Source organism: Brachypodium distachyon, chromosome 2, assembly GCF_000005505.3.
Source record: "Brachypodium distachyon strain Bd21 chromosome 2, Brachypodium_distachyon_v3.0, whole genome shotgun sequence".
NCBI classification, from domain to species: Eukaryota; Viridiplantae; Streptophyta; class Magnoliopsida; order Poales; family Poaceae; genus Brachypodium; species Brachypodium distachyon.
Window position 1 is genome coordinate 54,057,338 of NC_016132.3, and position 25,760 is coordinate 54,083,097.

Genomic DNA, 25,760 nt, shown 5'->3' on the forward strand with positions numbered 1-25,760 from the left:
TCCCTTGAAAAAATTGGCTACTAGCTCACTGGCCTCATCCCTTCAAAGCCTCACCACCCACCTCCCACCTTGCTAAGCTTATTATGCAGCACATAGATTTATTAAGATCAATCACTTCTTGTAAGGTTAGTTCAGGAGCTTCCACCTTTTTCTGGCTTGATCGCTGGATTTTACCACATCCGCTTGCTTCAGTTTTTCCTATTCTCTTCTCCCACCACACCAACCCAAATGCTTTTGTTTCAGACATTGTGGACTTGGGACTTGAGCTTGGCTTGCGGAATCGACTAACTCTCGCTGCTGAGACAGAACTCGATCTTTTGCTTCTTGTGTTGCAGGACGTGGCTCTTGATGATGCGCTCGATGTCAGGACACTTAGAGATGGATCTCCACTGTCCACAAGGGGCGCTTACCTTGTCCTCTCCGCTACTCCAACGGACCCTCACGCGGATCACATTTGGCAAGCTTTCGTCCCCAACAAATTCAAGGTCTTCGCTTGGCTCCTCTTCAGGGATCGTCTCAACACGCGTCAAAATTTGCATCACAAATTCGACACTCAATCGGCGGCCTGTGCGAGTTGTGGTCATGGTTCTGAAGACCGCGATCACCTGTTCCTCTCGTGCCCTCTTGCGCTCCAGGTTTGGGCTAAAATGGGTATTCCGTCTTTGGGTACTGTCTTCCCCGACCTTTGGCATCTCCCTCCTCCTGTCGGCCTTACCATTGCTATTTGGCCTTCCATCTTACTAATCATTCTGTGCAGGATCTGGAAAGCTCGTAATGCCAAAGTATTCAATAATGAGATCGTCACCTCTGCTCATAGTCTTGTAATGATAATTGAGGACCTAACCTTATGGACCTTTAGAATTAGGAAGATATCATCCCGTTTGTGATTCTTACTTTGGAGTAATATATTCAGGTGGGGAGTCCCCCCCTGATTGCCTAAAAAAATACACACAAAAGTAGGAAAAGTTAGCTAGCCAAATACTAAAATAGCCAAAAGCGTGCGGTTGAAAAAAACAGGATTACGATAATCCACCGCAATACCAAACGCAGCCTCAGTCAACTAATAATTAAGACAACCGTGATCTCGGATAGTTACTAAATCAAACCGTATGTTTTACCACGTCATCACCGCACCGGTGTCACCTGGACCATTTCCGGTAGCAAAGCGAGTTTTCGTCCTGACTCACAATGATTAAATGGGCACTAATAACATTTTTAGAAGAAAAGATAGGACGTAAAACTCAAAAGACAAAGTGATACGCTATTCCATCCCAGCCGGCCGTACGTGACCAAGTCATCCCCAGTCCCCCACTACTGAACCACAATCTAGCGTTCACACCACAAGCAGCAGCCTGGCTTAACGTAACGTATGCCCTCTCTCTCCCTCTCTCTCGCGCGGTCTCTCCTCGATCGTTCACGAACGGAGACAGTGCCCACTCCCACCACGCCATGAGAAATTTCGCCGCCCCGGCAACAAGCAGCTCATCAGCGTCGTCGTCCTCGATCCCGTGTCAACCATGACACGGGTCACCCCCCCGGCGCGTGCTTCCCCATATATACACATCCCCCGCGCACGCACTCACACCAGCCTCCTGATCCCATTCGGCCATTCTTCACCAAACCCACGCAGGCGCGTCCCACGAACTTTCAGCTCGCGCCTCAGCCTTGCTCCGCACTCAGCTCCCTGCAAAGTTCAAAGTAGCAAGCCAGCAGCTTCTCCGGCCCGGCGCAGCACCATATAGCTAGCATATAGCCGGGCCAGTCGATCTCGCAGCTGGTACGAGTAGTGGCGTGCTTGGGATCACGAAGCTGCGCCAAGCTAGACTGATCACCGGCGGCCGGCTTAGTTAGGAGCTAGGGCTTTTCTCCGGAAACATATTTTGGAGCGCGCCGAGACTGGCCGGCACCGGATATACGCATCTTGATGGCTGACGGCGTGCAGCTGCCTCCGGGGTACCGGTTCTACCCGACTGAGGAGGAGCTGATCTGCTTCTACCTGCGGAACAAGCTCGACAGCCGCCGCGACGACATCGAGCGCGTCATCCCCGTCGTCGAAGTCTACTCCGTCGACCCGTGGCAGCTCTCAGGTACGATCGATCATCGATGCAATAAACCATTAATCCGTGATCGCCACGCACGCACGGCGTTAATTAATTAACCATGCATACATATCTGTATATAAGCAGAGATCCACGCGAGGCTGTGCGGGGGCGGCAGCGAGGGGGAGCCGTGGTTCTACTTCTGCGCGCGGCAGGAGCGGGAGGCGCGGGGCGGGCGGCCGAGCCGGACCACGCCGTCCGGGTACTGGAAGGCGGCGGGCACCCCCGGGGTCGTCTACTCCGCCTCCGGCCGCCGCCCCATCGGGATGAGGAAGACCATGGTGTTCTACCGCGGCCGCGCGCCGTCGGGGTCCAAGACCAAGTGGAAGATGAACGAGTACAGGGCGCTCCAGCACCACGACGACGAAGCCAACGCCGGCGCCGGCGCGGCAGCCACGGAGCCCGCCGTGGCGCCACCATCAAACCATCTCCCTCCGCAGGTAACACTCGACGGAACTCACCCAACGGATACTGCCAGCTGCATCGATCGTCCAAAATTAAGCTACCTTTCAACGGCGTCCATCTCCGTATATAAATTGGACAGATATGGCTGTCCCCTTTTCGCCCCGGATAAGTGTCCGAAAGCAGCCTGCAACTCGCTATTAAGCTACAGTCTTTCAGATTACATGTGTGGTGCTTATAGATAGTGCCAATCAACTGGGCCGCCCATGATTAAAGCCCCACCTATACGTGAATAAAGTCATAAACAAGATTTCCCCACATGTCTCCGTATTTGTTGTTCGATCGATACGTACTACTCCAGCTTTATTTAGAAAACCTGTCTACTGATAAACTTGTTCTGTTACAGCTGAGAAGCGAGTTCAGCTTGTGTCGACTGTACACCAAATCGGGGACGCTGCGGCAGTTCGATCGGCGGCCGCTCGCCGCAGATGCTGCAGGCGGCGGCGCCGGTGACAACCCGGGGCCGTCCACGGCAGCGGCCGTGTCGCCGGACGACGATGACGGCGGCTCCGGTGGCTCCATGCAGCCGCTCGAGGAGGCCGAGCTGATGGAAGGAGGTGGCCGTGGCGATCCGTACGGGGATGACGACGTGGCCACACTGGCTGCTCTTTTGTACTGGCCTGCTGACTAGATCACGCATGCCTTGCGCGTGTGTTCAACTTCACTGCTTACACAAGTACTATACAGTATACTAAGTTTAGATTTTGATCAGTGCAGATTAAGTATACAGCATACTAAGTTTATCTGTGGAGTGCTGCCAAAAAACAAGTTTCTCCGTGGAGTATTATTTATAGGAGAAGAGATGCTCCATCTAGTTCTCAGTTCTCTAAGACTTGTCGTTTTGGACATCCAGGTGGTCTACAAAACAAGAATTAGACCACTTGCATTTACTTATGAAACAATTCAATAATATTAAGAGTTCTTTTTTTACATAATGGAGGATTTATTAATTGTTTCCGCCCTTTGCACTGTATAATATGCACATAATTACTGACATACCTGCAGATGAGAACATTACATCGACGAAACTAAAGGGTACTACAATTCGGTTTATTGTTTTGGAAAATTTATACTGCTCAGTACTCCTCCTAAGAAGAGGGGTATCAGCTAGTATAATTTTAGTTTTTTGCGCAAAAAAAGCTAGTGCAATTTTAGGTAATTCGCCTTTTTAACAGTAGTTTTTATTTTTCTGGTAATCCGATTGTACAATCTGAAAAACTAAAACAAAACCAGCAACAAAGATATTTGATGAAATCAAAAGTTACACAAAAAACCTTCAAAGTCGGCATCATCTCTAACTATGTCGTTTGCATCTTGCTATTTTTCCAAATCTTAATTTGCCGATAAAATTAGAGCAGACCAAACCTTCACAGGTTGATACAACTTCACTCGTTTTAAAAAGCCGCGTGAACCGTCCACCTTAAAAGCTAAGAACATGGGATGACTGAACATACAAGCACCGGGGACACACCCCTTGCACACAGCGATGCTTCATCGCTATCTCGAATAGTCAAGGAAAAAGAACATAAGGAGATAACTACGAGGCATGAAATCCATTAGCTACATGGAGTAGATCTACGATGGGGTATCGGCAAGACTACATGAAACCAGAAAACATTTATTCCACATGACGTCGTCTCCATCAGTGCTACCAACAAGGACACACAATTTTTTCTTTCTTTTTTGGCAAGAAGGCCATGACCATAAATTAAATTTATGAAACCCTTACAGACCATCCTTATAAAAAAGAAAAATGAAACACAAGTCTTTAGGGAGACACAACATCGTCTTCCTCTTCCACTCGCCGGTGGCACATTGTGAGCTAAACTCAAGCTATCTTTTGGACCTGCGAACCACGTGGTACAAAAATATGACGTTGAAGTAGCAACTGAAAAGTCGTTGGTCGAAGTCAAAAGAGTGATCTAATTGCAATTTTGGATTTAACAATGTGTAATTTAAGGAAAAAACAAACAAACATGTGTGACAATGACGGGGCAAAACAACCAAACAGTTTACTACTTCCTCAGATCTTGAATTCTTGTCGTGGATTTAGTTCAAATTTGCACTAAATCCACGACATAGTTTAGTATCGGAGGGAAGATTTGTTTTCGCTGCACCTTACTCTGATGCCAAACAAGATTACAAGAGGACCCGGTTTCCACCAAATTTATGTGGTCGCCAAGACCGGAGACCGCGACAGTATGTTTTTGCATGCGTTGCACCAAACCAACGTGCACAAAAGAGAAGTCATCGACCGGTGGATGGCAATCTGGGCATTGACTATCCAGTGAACTTCCGGAGAGAATACCAGAAAAAAAAAACCCGGAGAGAAGGACAATAATGTGTTATTCCTGGAAATCCTTCACCATGCATGCATCTGCATGCCGCCACCTTCGCGTCATTCTTGTTTGCTTGTCGATCGTCACGTGTACAGAATTACAGTGAGTCCCATGTATCGAGCACACTTGATCTTGGAGTATAGCGCGATGTATAAAATTGCGGTCAAACTCTCCCTCAAAAAAAAAATTGCGGTCAAACTCTGGAGGCTAGCTAGTATAATGGCAGGTCACGTCTGACATAGTTTATTTACCGTGGGCTTAGTTGTTCCCTGCTTGCTCGATCTAGTCGATTTTTAGAAGTCTTCGAGATACTACTTTCATCATTACATTTACAACTTTTTACCAAGACTTGTATTAACTCTTTACTATTAAATGTTGTTGTTTTACTATTAAATTTAATGTGCCTGATTTTATCCCATGTGTCATTGTGTCCCATGTTTGTACATTTCATAAATCCCATTTGACTAATTAGCACAAATGTCATGCTGGTGTAGCGTATTTTCGCAAGGCGTCTTTTCTCTCAACTGGACTCGACCTGCTTAACTCCCTCGACCCACTTGCTAGCCGATCCCGGTTCTCACAAAGCTCGACCGAATCTAATGCCCTGAGTCGGGAACTGTGTTGGTTGAGCCTGTGAGAGCAAAAGGATGGGCCAACTTAGGTCCAAACGAGGAGAAAACTCCTACAAAATACGCTTCCAACTCGGCATAGAGTCACTTGCCACACCAGCCCTGACAGGTGGGCCTATCATGTCAAAACAGGCAAATTAGTTAAATGTTAGTGGGAATTGATTTGGTTGAGCTTGCGAGAGCAAAAGGATGGGCTGACTTAGGTCCAACTGTGGGAGAAGACTCCTGTAAAATACGCTTCCAACTCAGCAGCATTCAGTCATACTCGCCACACCAGCCCCTGACAGGTGGGTCCATCATGTCAAAACAGTCATAAACTTATAAACATGAGGTAAAATTTGGCACCGAATTTAGAAAGACCTTTTTAGTACCTTTCGAGTAGCGTTAATTTGCTTTATCTAGAATTGGCCCACAAAGCCCATTGCTAAAATATGGGCTTCAAGACCGGCCAGTCGCTCACAGTTCGGACCTGGTCATCATCTAGGACACCTTGGGTGCTTCAAGGATGGTTGCCTGGACGATCAAGCACATCATCGGTGGTAGTATGCACAGCTATAGCTCGGTGCTCTGATGTGGTTGTGTGCATCATGAAGATCCGAAGGCCGGATTTGATGTGACTTCTTAGTTCAATGAAACTACTACTCCGTATTACTGAAATAAAAAAAGCTCGGTGCTTCGGGAGATATTGCCGTGAGAAGCTCCTTCTCTGAAGATGCTCAGTGGGCGTACGAAGGACGTGGATCTAAGTGCTCACAACCAAGCAAAGAGCTTTGCTTACGTCTATAGTTGGCCCACGCGTGTGGTTTCTAGAGTCCCATGATAACATTCTCGGCCCATACTTAGTTCGCAATAAGTATACTAGTGTTTGCATCAACAAATGGCCTCGGGGCAGATCATGTGTGAATATACTCTGTTCTAGTATACTGTAATACTCCGTATGTACTTGGTTCTAATAACGACTGAAGTCGTTCACGGCTAACGTGACAGCAACTTAATTTTGCTGGCATATATTATTTCCTTTCGCTTAAAAGGATAAGGTTTCCGGCTGAGATAAACGCACCCGGGGTTTATTCTTCAATCGTATTACTTAAGCCTAAGGTCCTGTTTGGTTTGGTTTTTTATTGGCTTTCTCAGCTTTTAAGCCAACAACCCAACCAAATGGGTGGCTTTCCCACAGGCTTTCTCAAAGCACGGTGGCTTTTTTGCACTGGGAAGGCAAAGCACGTCCTGAGGTGCTTTTGTGGTTTTGAACAAATCCCACGCCCTTATATCCCTGCCAGTTTAAACGAAATTACGAGAAAACTGCCACTCCTTATAAACACAACCATCTCCTCCCGAACCAGCCATCTCCTCCATTCCCCTCCACTCGAACAGAGGAGTGGCGGATAGGGTTCTGGCCGTGCGGGGAGCCCCATCTCCCACCTCGTTGCCAGCCGGCCGGAGGGAGACGCACCGCCGCTCGCCTCCAACCTCCAACGCCTCCTCCTGGCCCGCCCCCTCCCTAGCCGTCTCCTTCTCCCACCCTGTTGCTGCCGCCAGAGGGAGACGCACCGCCGGCCGCCTCCAACCTCCAGCGCCTCCTCCCGGGCCACCCCCTCCCTGGCCGCCTCCTTCTCCCACCTTGTTGCTGCCGCCGGAGGGAGACGCACCGCCGGCCGCCTCCAACCTCTAGCGCCTCCTCCCGGCCCGCCCCCTCCCAGGCCGCCTCCTCTCGGCCCTCATCCGCCTGGTCTGATGTCAACGATAAGAACCCTTGTGCTTGTATGTTGCTTCCATGCATGATGCTTCTGCATATGCTGCTGCCTGCTACCATGTGTTTATTTCTGCCACACTCCAAAATGCCATGTATTGTTGTAGTTAATGTATGGACATTGTATTGGATGCATTAGATGGAGAAGGCAAATTGGAATGCAGAATACACTAGAATTTTGTGTGAGATATGCAAAGAGGAGACAGAAGCAAATAATAGACCATTGGGATGTTTGGATAGAAAAGGTTACAAGAACCTTGAGGAGAAGTTTTTTAAACAATATGGTCAGAAGCTGGTGAAGAAGCAACTAAAAAATAAATGGGATTTACTAAAGAAAGAGTACACTGAGTTCATGGTGTTGAAAAATGGTGCATCTGGACTTGGGTGGAATGATGCGATGTCTACAATTGTAGCTGATGATGACTGGTGGAATAATCATCTTCAAGTGATGATGTTTTCTTATTTGTTTAAAATAATTTTACTCAACCTGTATATGCTCGTGTGCTTAATTTTGTTGTACTAATCAGAAATATCCAAAGCATGCAAAGTGGAAGACAAGGGGGCCAGCCAACTTGAAGGAGATGGATGTCATGTTTGACAAGACTCATGTGACAGGGGCAACAGCCTCTATCCCTGGAGAGTTGTCAGGCAGCGATGAAGATGAGGATGAAGATGTGTAAGTGACCACAAAGAAAGGAAAAATGTTAGGTAAGCGCAAGGACAAGTCCACTTTATCAGAAGACACAACAAAGGAGGATAAAAACCCATTTCTACGTGAGTACAAGAAAACCATGGGTAATATAAATTCAAGGATATCAAGTGTTGAGGAATCATCCAGCTCGTCCGTGACAATTCCCCTAGCATGGCTGAGGTCCTTAAGTTGATGGTAGAGTGTGGAGCTGCTGAAGGGACTCCATTATTTCACACGGCAACCAAAATTGTCATGAAACCTGAGTACCGTGAGTTATTCATGCTGATTCAAACCAAGGAGGGCAGGTTAAATTGGCTAGAAAGAGAGCATGCAGACATGACGAAAACCTTTATCCTTTTCACTGATGTGTATTGTTGTTTGAGTTGTATTAGCTGAGCAGTGTTGTTTGAGTTGTATTAGCTGAGCACTGTTGTTTGAGTCTGTAAGACTTCTATTTTGTCATCTGTTTTCATGCTGCCATGTATGTGTTGACATGGATGCATGTGTAAGTGCTCATGTATACCTCTAGTACTTGCTGCCATGTTTGGCGTGTATTTGAAGACCCTTTTGAAAGTATTGTTTGTTGTACTGGATGTATTTGAAGATCCTTTTGAAAGTATTGTTTGTTGTACTGGATGTATTTAATTAACTTTGTTGTCTTTTATGTAGATGAATCAAATTGTTCTGCAACCTGATAAGGCTGCAAAGAGAAGGAAGTTGCTTCGGGAGTATGCAACTTTGGCATATGAAGTTTCCATGATGGGAGAAATTGGTTACAAGTACAGTCATATTTACCTCAACAAAGCACCTTATAGGGGTTCCTCAACAAAGCACCTTATAGGGTTCCTCAACAATTTGGATATGAATGGGTCTTGGTCATAAAAAGAGCTGCTACAAGATGTTTAGGATGAATCCTGATGTCTTGCACTCATTGCATAATCTGCTAGTGTGTGATTATGGATTGGAATCAACCAGAGACATGACTTCCATAGAATCACTGGCTATTTTTTTGTGGATTGTTGGGGCTGCACAAACATTCTCGCAAGTTGAAAATCGGTTTGCAAGATCAACCGAGACGATCCATAGGAAGTTCAAGCAAGTGCTATCATGTTTGTGCAAGTTAGCATACAATAACATAAGACCTACAGATTATGCTTTCATTACTCCACATGCAAAAATTAAGGATTCTCGATTTTGGCCTCATTTCGATGGTGCCATCGGCGCAATAGATGGCTCACATATTCCAGTCATTGTTCTAGCATCAGAATGTGTGAACCACATCTGTCGACATGGGTACACATCTCAAAATGTAATGGCAATTTGTGATTTCGATATGAGGTTTACATTTATTGTTGTTGGCTGGCCGGGCTCGGCGCATGACACAAGGATTTTGAATCATAGCTTGGTAGAGCATGCTCATAGATTTCCTGTACCTCCTGAAGGTATTACTATTACCCCCATGTTCTCTAAAGTGCAGCATACATGTTTGTCTTAATTAATTTGCTTGTAGGAAAGTACTATCTTGTAGATTCTTTGTATACTTGTGTCATGCGGATTCTTCATCTAAAGGAAAATACAACATACATCTTTTTATAATTAATGTTCTCTAAAGTGCAGCATACATCCTTTTATACTTGTAGGAAAGTACTACCTTGTAGATTCCGGCTATCCAAATAGGAAAGGATATCTTGCTCCATACAAAGGCCAAACATATCACCTACCAGAATTTCGTCGTGGACAACCACCCACAGGGAAGTACGAGATATACAATCATGCACATTCTTCACTTCGCAATGTGATAGAGCGCTCCTTTGGTGTTCTCAAGGAAAAGTGGTGTATTTTGAAGGCTATCCCGCATTACAGTCCTCGTAGGCAGAAGAAAATTATTGTTGCTTGCATGGCGCTTCACAATTTTATTCTAGATACCAAGTTACATGATGAGGAGTTCGACAAATGTGACGAGGATGAGAACTATATGCCAGGGGAGGTTGCAGGTTCCATACCATTGCAGGGGGATACGGTCTCATCCTCACTTGATGGGTTCAACATGAACACCTTTCGTGATGCAATTGCAAACTCTATAATGAGTGCGAGAGAAGCATAGTTTTATTTGTTAAATGTAGGAAATGTCTCAACAAGTGATGTCCTTTTGTGAATGTCTAATTACTGGACATGTAATGACTATGTGGGATGACGTCTTTTTGTGAGTGTCTAATTATTGGACATCTAATGACCTTACGGACAACTAATGTGTGTGATGCCTTTTATTAGTTCCGTCACTTTTGTATAAGCTATCAAACATTTTGTTCAATGCAACACTATTTATTGGTTACGAGTCAATTTTTATCTAGGTGAAAAATAATGTCAGGTATATTTTCATCCTATCAGAATAATTAATGTCACATACATTCTCATTTCTTCACCAAAAATTATTTTCAACAGTATTATCAGAAAATTAGCACATATTATCAGGATCTCGCTTCCTAAGGGTATTTCAGACATTTTACTCCACAGCCACAACTGCACAGCTAGTTTGCTAAACAGCTTTTCAGCTTTTCCATAGCAGAAAACCCACGGCTGATTTTTCACGGCTGTTTTTAGATAAGCCACGGCCCAACCAAACAGGGTCTAAAGACGTCGATGGCCACGCTGTAGACACGTCGTAGCGACGCAGCGCGAGATGAGATCCTCAAAGCTGCAACGGTAGTGCGCTCCTCTGTAGTCGGTACCGTGAAGTGAATCCTGAAAGCCACACGAGGGGAAGAAAAAAAGCGAAAGCAACGTGTGATTCGCTGGCGAGCGCAAGTTGGGCGCAACGCGCTGCGCTGCTCTGTTCGTTTGGCGGCGGTGCAGCCTCTGCCTGTCCTCCCTCACAGGTCGGCGGCTTCGGCGGCACCAAATCCTCTGAAAGGCGCCTGTGAGCTAAACTCGTCTGGGTACCGAAATTGCAGTTAACTGGTCCGTGCAACAATTTTACGCCGACCCCGCCGCCTTTCTCTGATACTAGTACAATTTTGAGGAGCAGGTCATGTGAAGACGCCACGAAGCTGAGCTTGTCTGTGTGTCCAGAAAGAAAACTCACTCCTTTCAAAAAAAAAAACTCACGGTTTGGTTTGTGCATGATGAAAAAGAGAACTACCAGTACCCCGTGCTGAAAAATCTTGCGTCACCATGACCAGAGCTTCACTGAAGACTTACTAGTAGGATAATTAGTTAATGAAACCTTGTAGTACTTGATCATCTCATCATGATCACGCACGTCAAGACAAAACCAGACGTTCTCATCCGAAACCAAAAGGAGGAAAATCCAGCGGAAGCAAATCCGTTCCCGGCTTCCTATATTCCCTGCACGGCACTCGGCCGACCTCTGTTTCCTTTTACCGCCGTGGGTTCCGGCTCCAGCACACACGCGTCGGTGCGCCGCCCGCGCCGATGCTCCCCGCCCGAGTGCGCCTGCACGCCCAAAACGTGTGCCCGCTGCCGAATAAAACGCCCCCACGGGATTCCAGATTCCGGTTCCATCGCCCAGAGTCCCGAGCACACGGGTGAACCCCACGCCCCACACCAATATATACAAATCCGATTTCCCACGAGGAGCAACGAAACCACCGAGCCAAAGCGACACACGGCGCCGCCCGCCCAACCATCCGTCCCGTCCACCACGGGCACACGCAAACGCAAGCGCCCTTTTCTTTTTCCAGCCGATTGACGCGGCGCGCACTTGGCACACACCGAGATCGTTTTCCGTGGCCATGGATTCTTCCTACTACTGCTCCAACTACCAGGCAGCGGCAGCGGCGGCCGCGCCGTGGAGTCGGCCGTGGAGCAAGGCGGAGGACAAGGCGTTCGAGAACGCGCTGGTGCTGTGCCCGGAGCACGCGCCCGGCCGCTGGGAGCGCGTCGCGGCGCACGTCCCCGGCCGCAGCCCCCGGGAGGCCTGGGAGCACTACCAGGCGCTCGTCGCCGACGTCGACCTCATCGAGCGCGGCGCCGTCGACGTCCCCGCTTGCTGGAACCACGACGAAGACGGCGACGACGACGGCACGGCGGCCCGCCGCGCCGGCAAGGCCCGCGGCGAGGAGCGCCGCCGCGGCATACCCTGGTCCGAGGAAGAACACAAGTACGGAATAAAACGACTCAAATCCTCTCTGTCTCTCTCCCTTTCTGTTCCTCGCTGTTCGTGGAGGTTCGAGATTCTTCCGCATTGGTTTGTTCAGCGGAGAAGCCAACTAACCAACTAGTCTACAATGTCCTCCCAGCTGGCCCGTGGGCCCTCCCTGCCAGAGACCCAACCGCAGCCGCCTTTTCCCTCCAAATTGACTCTTCTTTGTTGTTGCCGATCGCGTGCTTGCGCAGGCTGTTTCTCGACGGGCTGGAGAAGTACGGGCGAGGCGACTGGAGGAACATCTCGAGGTTCGCGGTGAGGACCCGGACGCCGACGCAGGTGGCCAGCCACGCGCAGAAGTACTTCATCCGCCAGGCCAACGCCGCCACGCGCGACTCCAAGCGCAAGAGCATCCACGACATCACAACCCCTTGACCGGCAAGCGCTGGCGGGATCATCGGCGACGGCGACCGACAGCTACTCCCCTTCTTTAATCGCCACTACTCGATCTAGTGCCACTATGCTTCTTATCTTAGTTAACCAACGACGTGTACATTCTATATCCTAGTAGTACTACTGTCTTAGTTAGCTCAAGACCTCTGCTCTAGATTTTCGTAGCGTTTATTAGGGTGGAAGGAACTAATGGAGATCGACGTGGTTAAAACAAAAAGATGGTGTCTAGGTTAGGTTGATGCAGATGTCACGGTTTTACTACGGCTTAGTCATGATTTTGTAAACCTGCTGTCGAAGCTGTACTGGATAATCTTGTACGGCGATGTGTCCCAAGTGATGAAAGGCATGTGTTGGAGAGACATGTTGCGAGCTGCTCCCGTTCTGCGACACGTGTTTGGACTTTTCGGGCGACTCCGTGTGACAGTGTGAGAGATGGCAGGTTCCAGTGGCGCGTGTTTAACAGGTGTGCGGCACTTGTCAGTGTCCGATCTCAGGACTCCTCTTCTGTCAAAAAAAAAAAAAACACCGCCGTGCCGTACAGCGGTCACCCACAGCTCCCTCCGTCATCGCTTGTCTCTAGCTGTTCAGCTGACCATGCGTGACCCGTGGACTGCAGCCCCGTGAGATCATCCTTGTTCATCTTATGTGCTTTTTTGAGATGAGATGGCACCTTTAAGTGCTTGGATAGTTGGGTTGTTGTAATTCAACTCCCCCAACACACAAAAAAAATACAAAGATCCAAACAGGACCTTAAAAGGGGTTTATTTATTTCCCTCGTGATAAATTGAACATGTCAGATTATTTTTAAGCTCTCGTAATCCGTCGATCATTGTCAAACATCGGTGTCTACACAATTGTGTTACCAGATAGGCAGGCGCCAACTCCCAATGATCCGATCTGTTTTTTATTTGTACGGTAGACCAGCTTTATTAAGACCCATTATATGCGCACAAAATAGTAAGTCAAAATTCAGCCAAAGAGGATGTTACAAGATCGGACAAGTTACAGTACCTTAGAGAAGAAAATAACTTTTACAAACGCCTCGGCAAACTATCTAAATTATCTCAGAACGCATGAAACCAGATCAGGGTGAAAGCAACTATCTAAATTCTCTCAGAATCCAAGAAAACAGATCATGATAACAGTGCAAACGCTGCAGTCCATCAGCAGAGCCAACAGGGCTTTCTGTAGCAGAAACCCGATCTCCAACATTAGCAAGCTATCAACAGAACCAAAGTTGCTACTGCCGGCCGGTCTGCCCCTCACATTGGGGTCCTTGTTCTCCATCAAAAAGGTCATCACGATGGTTATGTGGGTTATAATAAGAAACAGGAGTGGCCTCGTGCCAACTAATACTCTGGTGATGATGCCACCAACGTCAAGGCCCCAGTTTGAAAGAACCACCAGAAAGGCGATGGCAATGGATGCTAAGAAGCGGCTATATTCTGTAGCTGATATGGCCTGGCTAATCTCCTGCGGACTGAAATCCACAAGCTCCTTCAAAGTCTCCAAAGACCAAGCTGAATTGTCTGATTGGTTAGACTGGTTCGGAGGCACAGTTCTGGGTCTCGCTTCCATCTCCCTCCTAGGCTGCACACTTGCTGCTCCATCATAACTGGTCTTCTTGCCGAGAGTTCCGTCATCACGACTTCGCAACAGCGGTTCATTCACTGGCTGGATCTCATGAACTGTACTGCTTGTATTGAAAACCCGGAGTAGATCGCCTTCACTATGATGGGTTTGATGCCTGGGTTTTGGTTCACGGGGCTCAACAGTTGGCTGAATTTCAGGGAGCAGATCGCTAGGTTCTGACTTCTGGAACTTGTTGAACTTTTCAGTACTAACGAAACCTTCAGATAACTGAGGTGATGCAGTAGAACTAAGTGGAGAATCTGCAAAATGGCAACTATTTCGATCAAGATATGATGTTTAACAAGCCACATCATATGTTTTAACATTTCATTAGATCTGTAAACAACCAGGCAAATAGCATTCAAATGATTCAACTTTCATCGACTAACTTAAGAATAAGATATGTGACGACGAGTATAACAACTTAACTACAATAGTCTATAAGTAGTGAGGCAAAGAGACAAACAAGGACAGCAGGAACTATGAAACAAAAAGCAATTCGGGTAGAAGAAGGCATTGTGCTTGATAGGTGATACGAATATGAAATGGGAAAACCTAAATACTCCCTCCAACCCATATTACTTGTCTCAAATTTGCCCAAATATGAATGTATCTATGTTTAAAAAGTGTCTAGATACATGTAATATTTCGACAATTAATATGTTAATATGGGTCAGAGGGAGTAGTATTTCTCAAAACTATCAACACATAGCAAAGGCAATTTTTATAACTGAATATTATGTGATTAAGTTGCAACATTAGAGCCTGGAGGGTCACACTTCTGGCAGAGTCTGATGGGGCTTAATCATATCTTCCAATAATTCTCTTCTGGGATAGTGGGAGATGGAGCTAAGACACAATTCTGGGAAGATACCTGGATAGACCAAAGTCCATTGGCTATAAAATTTCACAGGCTGTACAACACCACTTTCACTAAACATGTGATTGTGAAGCAGATCAAAGACGGACTTTTGAGCAGTATCCAGTTTAGAATATATATTTTTTTGCATGATGAGACAGCTGATCAATGGCAAGAATTATGTGAGATGGTAAACAATTGGGAATTGACTGCAGAACCAGACACTGTGAAGTGGTATTAGACAGAAAGGGCAGTTCTCTGTTAGATCTTTATACTTGCAGCTGAAAACTGGCAGCCTAGTGGGTTACAAGTTCCTTTGGAAATTAAAGATTCTTTTATTTTTTGAAGATTAAGATCTTTCTCTGGTTGACCTTAAGAAGTAGTATTCTGACAAAAGATAATCTGCTGCGAAGAGGCTGGATTGGTAATGATCAATGCCACTTCTGTGCTGAAAAAGAAACAGTGGAACATCTTTTGTTCAAATGCAATGTGTCCAAATTTGTTTGGCAGGTGGTGATGTGTGCTCAGGGCATCAATAGACTACCACTGACATTGCTGATGTGTTGGGAGCTTGGTACTCTAATTTTGTGCCAGAGCATCGAAAGGTCATGCTTGGCGGAGCTGCGGCTGTTATCTGGAAGTGACCCATCGACTCTGATCTTTAGCATGTATAACAATATCACTTCCTGTGCTCTATTGCAGAAAGAAACAAGGCGAAGAAACTTGCAGCGGTTGTAGCTATGATCAAGACGGTGGTGCTCAAAGCATATGCGAGAGGATATGGCTGGGTTCCTGTTAGCAGAAGGATTGCTGGATGATGAAGATTTGCTCTTTTATTTTGCTCTGGAGATCTGTTTAGCCGTTTTACAGGCTCCATTTGGTCTGTAATTGGCCAAGCCTGCTTTTTAAACTCTCTGGGCAGTGTGTTTGCTCCAGACCTTTGTGTGTTTCGTATTCGATTTCGTTTAAGACTCTGTTCTGTAAGGATGCTGTGGCTGTTTTCTCATGGAAATCGATGGATTGTGTCAAAAAAGGTTGCAACACAGAGATCTGATGAAGTTGAGGATCCACAGTTTCAGCCAAGCCTACCACCGTATCTTAAAGGCAGTTTTTCAAAGAAAACCCACAAAGAGATGCTAGAATGGACCAATTAATTACACCCCAGTGAGCTGGTATAATAAAGGATTGAGTGAATTCTCCAGAATAATTCACTAAACAATCCTCAACACTACTAATTTGGGTCGAAGTTTCTCATGACTAGCTCCAGACATATAGCAGGACATAATTGCCTCCTACGGAGTATTAAGGGAAGTGCATTGCAGAGGAGTAAATATCAGAAAACGAACCAGGTTATGCATCCAACAAATTCTCCGCTACAAACACTAAATTACAAAATTCCCATGACCCGTGATCCGGGAACCTAAGACTCTGCATAAGGATACCTAGAATTTGTGCGGTTTCTACCCGTCACCAGATATTCTAAATCTAACAGCTAAACGAAGAGCCCTACAGTACATAAGCGTCAGCCCTCGAAACTAAAGTTCTCTAACACATAACGGAATTGCGAAAGACAGCTAAATTTAACCCAATCTGATGTGAATGCAGCAGGCAGGCGATCTGGAATTCTGGATAAACTTTTCAAAGCGAAAACAACAAACCAAATCGCTCCCCTGTCGTCACCTGGGTACGGGTCGGAGGGGAGGTCGCGCGCCTGGCCGGTGATGAAGGCGAGGCGATCGGATCCCCTCTCCACCAGCCGCCGCCGCCGCGTGCTCGCTCTCGGGGCGCCCTCCATCGCCTCCCTCCTGCGTGCCCGCACGCCCAGGCCACTACTTTCTTCCCCTCCTCTCGTTCTTTTCCTCTCTTTTTCCCCCTTTCCTTTGATTTCTTCCGGTGAAATTATTCCGTACGCCTCCCCAGGCCCAAAACATGTCTTAAACTGGCCCATCAGCACTGATCCTAAGCCCAACTATATCAGGCCTACAAACAACTGTATCGGGCCTATGATAGCCAGCTAGGCCGCCGTCTTTAGCAACACGATGCCGGCCCACTAAAGAAAATGCAACGGGATGCCGTTGTGCGAATCGCAAAGCACGTGATCTCTCAGGCTTGGGTACCGTAACCGTGCGCCTGCGCGTAATACTGTAGCCAATTTAATCGCGATTTCTGCTTCGAATACCATCGTTTTGTCCATTTGCCCCTCTTTTCTTTTTTTCGGGTTTCCTCGGCCGGTCCAGTCCAGTTCAAAGATTCTGGCACGTCGTAAAGGCGATCACATGCCGCGGTTGCAATTTGCAACGCGCGCAGCGGCGCGGGGTACTACCGGCTGGCGGCTATACGTGTCAACGTCTCGCGAACTTATTTCTGCAGCGCCCCATTAAAAACCGGCGTTACGCCGCATTTTGGCCAGATTATATGATCGAGTCGTGCGCGTGCAAGCCTGGCAATGGAGTCAGACGCCATTTATGCGGCTGTACACCCTTGAGTTGGCAAGCTAATTAAGCCATGGGCCGGAGATTACGAACCCCCTGGACGTGTAAAGTTCAGATTTCCGAGAACTTGTGCAAAGTCCAATCACACACTTGTGGTCTGGAAACCAGCCATGCATGGATGATGACGACGAGCGCAATTACGCCGGCTCCCGTGAATCGGTTGCACATATATAGAGCCCTGAGATTTACGTGTACGGCCAGCTGATAATCTAGCTGTCATGCGTTCATTAGATCAAAACGAGAGAGTGTTTTTAGTACAAGTGTCAAAGGACTGAATGCAGTACTCCTACTAGTATGCGACGGAATGGTCGGCGAGTTTCATTGTGCTGAAATTTATTACTAGCTGAAATATTACGCTCCGACTTCTTGTTACTCGGGCCATTAAGCATTTAAGCTGACATACGTACCCAAGTTACTGGGGCCATTAAGCTGCAACAGATAATTTAACGCATCCCGTACCGACGGTCTCCTTTCGATGGAACGAATCACACACGTTCCTTGACACGCCCGTCCAATTAATCCACACCAGGAGGACTCTTCCAGCCTCCAACACGTACACTTTTGAAAACACACACGAATATGTTGTTTCACTTCCAGAAACTCGGAGGGAATCGACACGAGCTTAATGGTGCCTGTTTCTTGCACACTGCTGACCTGCACCTCATCCTCAACGCCTCCACATTATATAATGCAGCGCGGGAGAGGTGCGTGACAAATACTCGTACCTAGCAACAACAGCTATACGCAACCAAGTGGAGAGCTCCGATCTACCAGCACGACTTCATAGCGTCATATATACGGAGTACTGCCTTTGCTCGATCCCCTTCGCTCCGCCGCCCCCACACTCTTCTTCTTCAGTTCAGTTCAGTTCAGTTCAACTCGATCCAAAGGTATACGTAATGTCACTCAACACCCATGTCTCGTTAAATATAACTCCGTGCTACGTACATATAGCAGCCATATGCTGTCCATTTTGTGCAACTGAGCTCGGGACCCTGATGTCATGTGCAAATTTGTGTAGAGAGTGTTGTTGGTGATCGATCGAGTGGCGAGTTGTAAGGATGAGCAGGAACAGCAGCGGCAAGGTGTCCAAGCTGGAGAGCCTGAGGCTGAGCCTGTCGAGGGCGCGGGGCGGCGGCGGCGGGCAGTCTTCGTCGTCGTCGACCACGGCGCGCCCAGGAGCCAACAACACGTCGCCGCGGCGGCTGTCCTCATCGTCGTCGTCATCCACGGCGTCGCCGCCGAGCTCGTGCGTGTCGTCGGAGGGCAGCCCGGACGCGGGGGCGCCCAGCATGGTCCTGTCGGGGTGCCCCCGGTGCATGATGTACGTGATGCTGTCCCGGGAGGACCCGCGGTGCCCGCGGTGCCACAGCGCCGTGCTGCTCGAATTCAGCGGCGCCGGCGAGCAGCCGCGCCAGCCGCGGAAGCAGAGGCGGTGAAAGATCGCCATATATATCGCGAGCTCGGTTCTATCACTCAAGCTGTCGTCGTGCCTCGTCGTTGTCGTAGTAGCTCTCTGTCATTTGTTCTCAAGTTGGTTTATTTGTTTGCTCGCCGAAAGGAATTATTTCATAGACCACTTCTTCCTCCATGCGGTTTGCACCGTCGATCGATGGAATTGGATCTAGGTAATAATTTCATGCGTGTTTGTTTTGTGTTTTCTCCGATGCAAGTTTCAAGGGTTCCGCTGAGAATTATGTGCAGCGGTGGAACAATTGACATTTGAATACTTGACGTTGAACATTGAAGTTTTCTCCCCGCAAAAATACATTGAAAGTTTTCAATATATAGTTCTGCCGGAGCAATGTGCCGCACCATTGGCGAAAAATACATGCCCGCGCACTGTGGTTAACTGTTTTCTTTTCCTTACCCTCCCGTTAGAGGCGCCATTTAAAACGTGTCTCGAGTGCCCTTCGAATTTTAGCTCGAACGTTCAGGCCCACACGCGTCGGAGATCCTGTCTGTTCCGGAAAAGAGGTCACCGTTGATTCTCAACGTCACATCAAACCGTTACGACCGCGTAGGAGTTTAACGTCTCTGGATAACACGATGTACACAACAAGATAAAAAGTAAAGTGATCAATGACAAAACATAGAATAATTTTTTTTTAGAGTAAAAGAGGCCTTGCCCCCGGTTTCATTAAGGAAACCAAAGTGTTGTGACATAGAGGTTCCAAACAACGCAAAACGAAGTAAATATCGAATAAAATAGAAACGGTTTTGCTTTTTCTAAGACGACTGGGAATTAACTATGTTTAACTCTATGCAAACAACTGTCAAATCCAATCATTGAGATCCATGCAAAATTGAACAAGTAAAATGATAAAAGAAATCTTAGATCGTGGACTTAGAAACTAGACACACTCCCAAATAAAAATTACACGCATCAATGTGGTGGAGCATTGATCCGGATAATCCACCGTCATATATACTAGGTAAATACCTGTGGGTCCACTCGTTCCACCTGTATTACTGTATACTCGCCGCCGACACAATCCCTTTCCCTTTGTCTACTGATCGCTGATGAAACACAGGCCAGGTAACCTGCAACAATGTGAACATGTCCCGTATACGGTTAGAGTATACAGTATACGATTCATTTATAGTAATCTTTGTGAACATGTCCCCGAGTCCTAAAAACGAGTACACTTGCATTTTCCTTCGCTTCAGCCAGACCGGCTAGCTGCCCAACATTTTTTGAGCGAACCCCTCGTCACATCGTGCGACGGCGCGGAAGAAAATTGCCGGTGATTACGGCCATTCAAAGGGTGAAGGGCTAGGCATTCAGAGAGAGGGGTGTCAGTTAGGGCCGTGCAAGACACCAAGTCGGTGCGGGAGTGGTAGGATTCCAACATCTTGAGAGTTGGCATGAGAAGAAAAGCGATCGCTTCTATCGCCATGCTGGTCATCTGGGAGCTTTGGAACGAAAGAAACGTGAGGGTGGTCTTCCGTAACATCTCGACCATGCCGCTTATTGTCTTCTACAAGATCAAGAATGAAGCTCGCAATTGGACGCTCGCGGGCGCCGAAGCATATGAGTAGTATTATGTCGGGAGAGTAGGTTTTTGTTGCCTTTTTTCTTTTGTTTTCTTTTCAACCTTGTTGGAACCCTTTCTTATTTAATGAGATAAGGCAAAGCTTTTGCAGGCGATTAAACTCCGCCAACCTTTCGCTTCAATGCAGTGTTTAGCCCTGAAGCAGGCCAGCCAGAGTGTCCAGAGATGATCCACAGGCAAGCTGCTCGATCTGTTCGACTCTTCTTAATCGCCGTGGCATGTTCCACGACTGCAGCACACGAATTAAGTCCGTGTCCTCCTCCGAGCCATCATCTGCCAACGGGAGATCGACGCGGGAGCCCCGGTATTTAGTACGGGCAGTACACTACTACCAGGCCGTACGAGCAATGAGCGTACAGCGCAGCATCGTAGTGTCGATCGCCAGCAAAAGTACGTGCTATTAACCTGGCGACAATTAAAGGGTTCAATGCCGCATAGTGCCTGGAGAAAACAATTAAGGGGCTCATGAATCGCGGTTGTTGCGTGGCCAGGCTGCAGGCCAGGGTTACAGATCCGGGTGTGTGATGGCCTGCTGGCTGTTGCGGCCAGCCATCGTATCTAGAACTGTTCTAAATGCGAAGGGGCAATGGAGCCATGGAGGGAGGAGGTCATGATCAGTTGCATGTGCCACTTCCCACTTTAGATTGCTAACAACACGGGCTAAACAGTAATAGCTCTTGCCGGTAGCTGCTGTGCATCATACTAGCTGTGTGCAAGCACTCTTGCTTAGGGAGCCAGCTGGCGGGTCCAGAATTTTGACATTAGGTATTCATAATTGTTCCAAAAATTCACATGTCAAAATTGTTATCAAAATTTATTGGTGAAACTTTTGTGTCTCTAATCAAGTGATCCTTGAGGTGTTGTCCTCTTGTGTGCAAGGCAGTGCATGTGTGTAGCCGTAGACCGGCGGAAGCGACGAGCATCAGCCAGCCCGTCCAATAGGCGAACGCGCAAAAGCGGGGACGCTGAGGAACAGAGCATATAAGGAGGCAGAGAAGAAACCGCTAGTTTTTTGGATTTGTAAACATGTTTGTTTGGGGATTTAGTAGAAGACGAGGGGCATGAGGTGTATCAATGTCATACGAGACTATAAGTATCCAGTGCACAGTTCGATTTTAAGCGATTCAAAATCCAACTTGGACCATTGGACCAACTTGAGGGAGAGAAGAGATAGATGCCTGGCATTTTAGGGCTCAATGCTAAACTTTGAGTTTTAGCCCAAAATACTTTCTTTGTGCATACATTTATGGTACATATATTCATTTTTTTTTTGCAAAAATCCTACCCTTGAATTGAAGTGGGCCTGCCTGCCCAGCAATTACTTCCACCTCCAACGCACACAGAAAAGAAAACAAGCAGGAGAGACGAATCACAACGGGTAGCAGAGGATCGTAATCCCCAGGGCCGTCTACAGGAATTAGTGGCACCGGAGCGAAATTGGAAATTTTGTTCTCAAATTTAGACAACTCCATATAAAACAAAGTTTCGTTTACTTATCTTCACCATTATTGACGAGTCATGGTGTAACGATGTCATGTAAAAATGTAATGCGACTGTGATTATCAAACCTGAAAACCGATCGAGTGATTACGCCTGAAAATTGAAATCTATTAAATTGACTTGACGAATCAATGGAGAACACATAACAGTATGGACCTGATCTTGATTAGGCGCAGCACACAGGCACACAAGGACGGACCGATGTACGGAGTCACGAAGAGGAGGGCTTTGGCCAAACGGGAGATCAGCAACACTGCAGCAGCCATCAAGCAGAGGAAGACGATTATCGATTAGACGAAGGCATGGAGCGATCGAAGTTGAACGACGAACAAATGCAGGCACCCGGGCCTGCAGGGCAATTCGCTGCACGACTGCACCATTGAAGAGGTAAATAATTATCTACACCGTTAATTTATTGAAGAGGCGGTTACTGAAGTAAACCTCTCACGAAGAATTCATAGAAACTAAAAATCAGTGCCCTGAAATTAGGGCTCAACCTGTCCAGCCATTTGAACTACAAATTTCAAACTTCAAAAAAAAATAGTTGCATTTAAGAAAAAAGAAGAAGAAGAAATGTACCTAGTTATATACTCCCTCCGTTTTTTATATAGGGCGTGTAATTTTTTTTCCTAATTTCCAAAATGCAAGGCGCAAAACAGTTGCATGCGAAGAGCCCCTCCGTTGCATGCTGCATCCGTGGAGAAAAAAGCGCCGGTTTCCTTTTGCTTGATTTTTTTTTCCAAAATCTTTTTACTACATATGTGGGCAGTTAACGATGAATGCATGTATGGAAGAAAGAAAGAAGTTGCCGGCATTGCCAGTGAATGACATCGACACCAAAACGATTGCTTGTTGCGTTAATCTTCATGCGAAAAATACACGCCCTACATAAAAAAACTGAAGGATTACTTGTTTCGTCCTTTCAAAGCTTTAAAATGTCTTCTTAGGGGGACTATCGCTAGCTTAAAAATGTCTTCTATCTCGAACTAACAATTGGTTTGAGTATCTGTCGACAACGAAACGCTGGTGGTGACATTGTGACTCTCAAGGCTTCAACTATGTTCTTCTGTAGAAGTTAAGTGAGCGTGTGTGTGGCGGTGTGTATACGTTTACAACGTAATTCGTGTTTCTGCAACAACAAAATATTTCCTCGCTAACTTCTTTGATGCCTTAAATCATGGCTCGTCACTAGTTGTCACCGCAGCTTGTGTTAACCACTCGATGCTTTCCCCGAAATAAGACGCCACTCACCTTCCCTCTTAATTTTGGTTTCGTGCTCTTATAGCATGTATAATATGTAAGGTGATTAAGAAGGTGCTTATAAAATTAAAACATTTCCTCAAGCATCAATGCATGCTTATTTCCATAACAGAGGTGTCCAGTTATGCTATAAGAACAGGCACCAATGCTTAAATAAAAGTCCTTTTTTTATAAGCACCTCTAAACACCTTGCATTACGGAGTACTCTGTATGGGCCTAGTTTGGGAGTCATGTATGAGACCTAATTTGTGCTCTTTGGGCACATGGTGAAAAGATTTGTCTGCTCTCATAGAAAAACGGCCCCCGATGTGACCTTGCGCGTTCGAAATCGATTTGTGAATTTGGACCATGCCTTCGCACAAGTTCGGGTTCAGCGTGCGGCGTGGATATTTTCTGTAAAGATTTTATGAATGGGGACCCTAACACCCACTGTTACGACCTTTGCACACATATGCTATTTGGGATACCGCACTCAGGGAACCCAAAATTTTATTTACTCTCATAATATTGGTACAACACTTTTTTAGTGGCTACCTTATTACTACACAATCATACTACTCCTTGGTAGCTCACACTTTTTTTAGTGCGGGAAGCACACCTATTTATACTTGTATACATCTCACTACAATTCTCTAGAATACTCTACATTTATGCTAGTTCTAAAAAATTCTCACTTATTCTTGAAACTTAACCTAACTAGGTCCTTTCATGATAAATTGCAACACTCTTCAAGTAACCTCTCGAACCTTCAAAATATTCATATCCTCTCTCGTGACACTAGATGGCTCCTTGTAAATATCTTCTTCTCTAATAATCCAAACTATTCTAAAATCTTCTCAATTATGCATAACTAATTTACAACACTCTTCAAATTATTCAGAATGTTTCAGCATTGCTATTTCTCAACATTTTCCGACCCACGAACACCACTGGTCCCCTACACGTCTACACAAGCCAACAGCGCCCTTTCCCTGGAAAAAAAAAACCACCCGACTGCGCACCCGGCTGTTGGGCCGTGTACCGGCGATCACTTACCCTTCCAGCGGGCTGTCTTAGTTCCTACTTTTGGTCTAGCAAAAGCGAAATCCCACTAGATTGTTTAGATGGGCTTAACTGGACGAACATTAGCATGATCCAGACATCCAGTGGACCGGTAACTCTTAATTGTTGTCGATGGACCAACAATTTCGATCCAAACGCCCTCTGCACCCGCCATGTCTCCGTCACCTGAAACTCATTTCCACGATCGTACGGTTCACCGCTGTTCTTGGCTCCTTTCCACCACCTGAAATTTGTCATCACCCTCGGCATCCCCGAGGTAAAAGACTGCTATTCACAGGTACTCGGAGTTGTAAAAGTACCAAAAATACTAACTAAGCTGGCACAAAAAATGTGCAGGCGTGCACATGACATGTCACATATATACATCCTCCATGCAGGGACACATGCCATCTCTGGCCAGGCTAGTACAATCGTGTGTGGGCACCAACAATTGTGTCTACTACTATCACTAGCAGTGATCGCAGCGGCACTGCGGCGCGCAAGCAGCCATATCTCGTCGGTTCTCGCGCGCCATGCAAATTAAGCCGCACAGTGTGTGCAAGAGCTAGGCTCGCTGCCCGCCGCGCCACGCACGGCAGCGGCAGGCAGGTCTCGGCAGCTATATATGAACTCTTCTCTACGCCCCAGCTGGCAAGGCTGCACCCCCAGGGGCTCGTCCCTTTTGACCCGGAGCACATGGTACAGCCATGCATTTGCCACGATTTTGAAAACGAGGGGATGGATTATAAACAGTCATTCGCTCCGGCCTTTCCCTGGCTGTACGTGGTAATGTTCTGTTCCTCACTTACATGGACAGTGCTGTGTTCTGCCGCGGCAACAGGCAGGCACTGGTCACAAACCATGCATGGACAATGCAATCATGGCCATGGCATTCATGGAGATCGATGGATGGCGCAGGAAAGCCTGGCCAGCTGCTGTTCCCTGGCCCTGCTACTATACAAGACAAGGCTGGCCTCCATATGGACTGTGGGCTGTGGGGGCAATCTTTTTGGTGGATCTTGGGGGGCGCCTGTGCTGATTCGCTGAATATATTGCTGTGGCATGTGCATGCGTTGTGGGTAAAAGCGAGCCAAGCTGGGAAAACTGCATCGGGAGATGTCTTGGGAGTACAACGTGGCGTTTTCATGTACATGTCGCGGTTTGATAGGAAAAGCGCAGAGTAACCATGGCATGCAGCTCGTGGCTTGTGGCTTGTGATGAAGAGCTGTCTTTTCCTAATCCTACGGCTACGAGAATAGTACTTCCTTCGTGTTCGTACAAAATGTCACCCATTTTATACTGTACTGTACTAAGTGAGCGATAATTTTGATGAATCGGAATGAGTATCAAAATGCTGAGAACCCAAATAATCGATGCTGCCAGTGCCAGGGG

General features: G+C 46.9%; 5 protein-coding genes across 5 annotated transcripts; 4 read left to right on the plus strand and 1 right to left on the minus strand.

The window, feature by feature from the left end:
- Window positions 1-1,272: 1,272 nt before the first annotated feature.
- LOC100834788 (NAC domain-containing protein 90) lies at window positions 1,273-3,491 on the plus strand. The gene is made up of 3 exons (XM_003567246.4): window positions 1,273-2,087; window positions 2,187-2,539; window positions 2,908-3,491. Exons 1-3 carry the CDS (start codon window positions 1,925-1,927, stop codon window positions 3,190-3,192), a joined length of 801 nt encoding a protein of 266 aa, XP_003567294.1. The 5' UTR covers window positions 1,273-1,924; the 3' UTR covers window positions 3,193-3,491.
- A 3,927-nt stretch (window positions 3,492-7,418) lies between these two features.
- LOC100835094 (L10-interacting MYB domain-containing protein) lies at window positions 7,419-7,959 on the plus strand. The gene is made up of 2 exons (XM_010235255.1): window positions 7,419-7,724; window positions 7,807-7,959. Exons 1-2 carry the CDS (start codon window positions 7,419-7,421, stop codon window positions 7,957-7,959), a joined length of 459 nt encoding a protein of 152 aa, XP_010233557.1.
- A 3,489-nt stretch (window positions 7,960-11,448) lies between these two features.
- On the plus strand, window positions 11,449-12,897 carry LOC100835709 (transcription factor DIVARICATA). Its single transcript, XM_003567248.4, has 2 exons — window positions 11,449-12,090; window positions 12,327-12,897. Exons 1-2 carry the CDS (start codon window positions 11,723-11,725, stop codon window positions 12,508-12,510), a joined length of 552 nt encoding a protein of 183 aa, XP_003567296.1. The 5' UTR covers window positions 11,449-11,722; the 3' UTR covers window positions 12,511-12,897.
- A 531-nt stretch (window positions 12,898-13,428) lies between these two features.
- Window positions 13,429-16,887, minus strand: LOC100844156. Its single transcript, XM_003564627.4, has 2 exons — window positions 16,700-16,887; window positions 13,429-14,420 (listed from the first exon to the last, which is right to left on the minus strand). The coding sequence occupies exons 1-2, from the start codon at window positions 16,812-16,814 to the stop codon at window positions 13,642-13,644; spliced, it is 894 nt and encodes a 297-aa protein (XP_003564675.1). The 5' UTR covers window positions 16,815-16,887; the 3' UTR covers window positions 13,429-13,641.
- A 1,201-nt stretch (window positions 16,888-18,088) lies between these two features.
- On the plus strand, window positions 18,089-19,259 carry LOC100836019 (putative protein TPRXL). Its single transcript, XM_003567249.4, has 2 exons — window positions 18,089-18,401; window positions 18,533-19,259. The coding sequence occupies exon 2, from the start codon at window positions 18,573-18,575 to the stop codon at window positions 18,948-18,950; it is 378 nt and encodes a 125-aa protein (XP_003567297.1). The 5' UTR covers window positions 18,089-18,401; window positions 18,533-18,572; the 3' UTR covers window positions 18,951-19,259.
- Window positions 19,260-25,760: the final 6,501 nt, after the last annotated feature.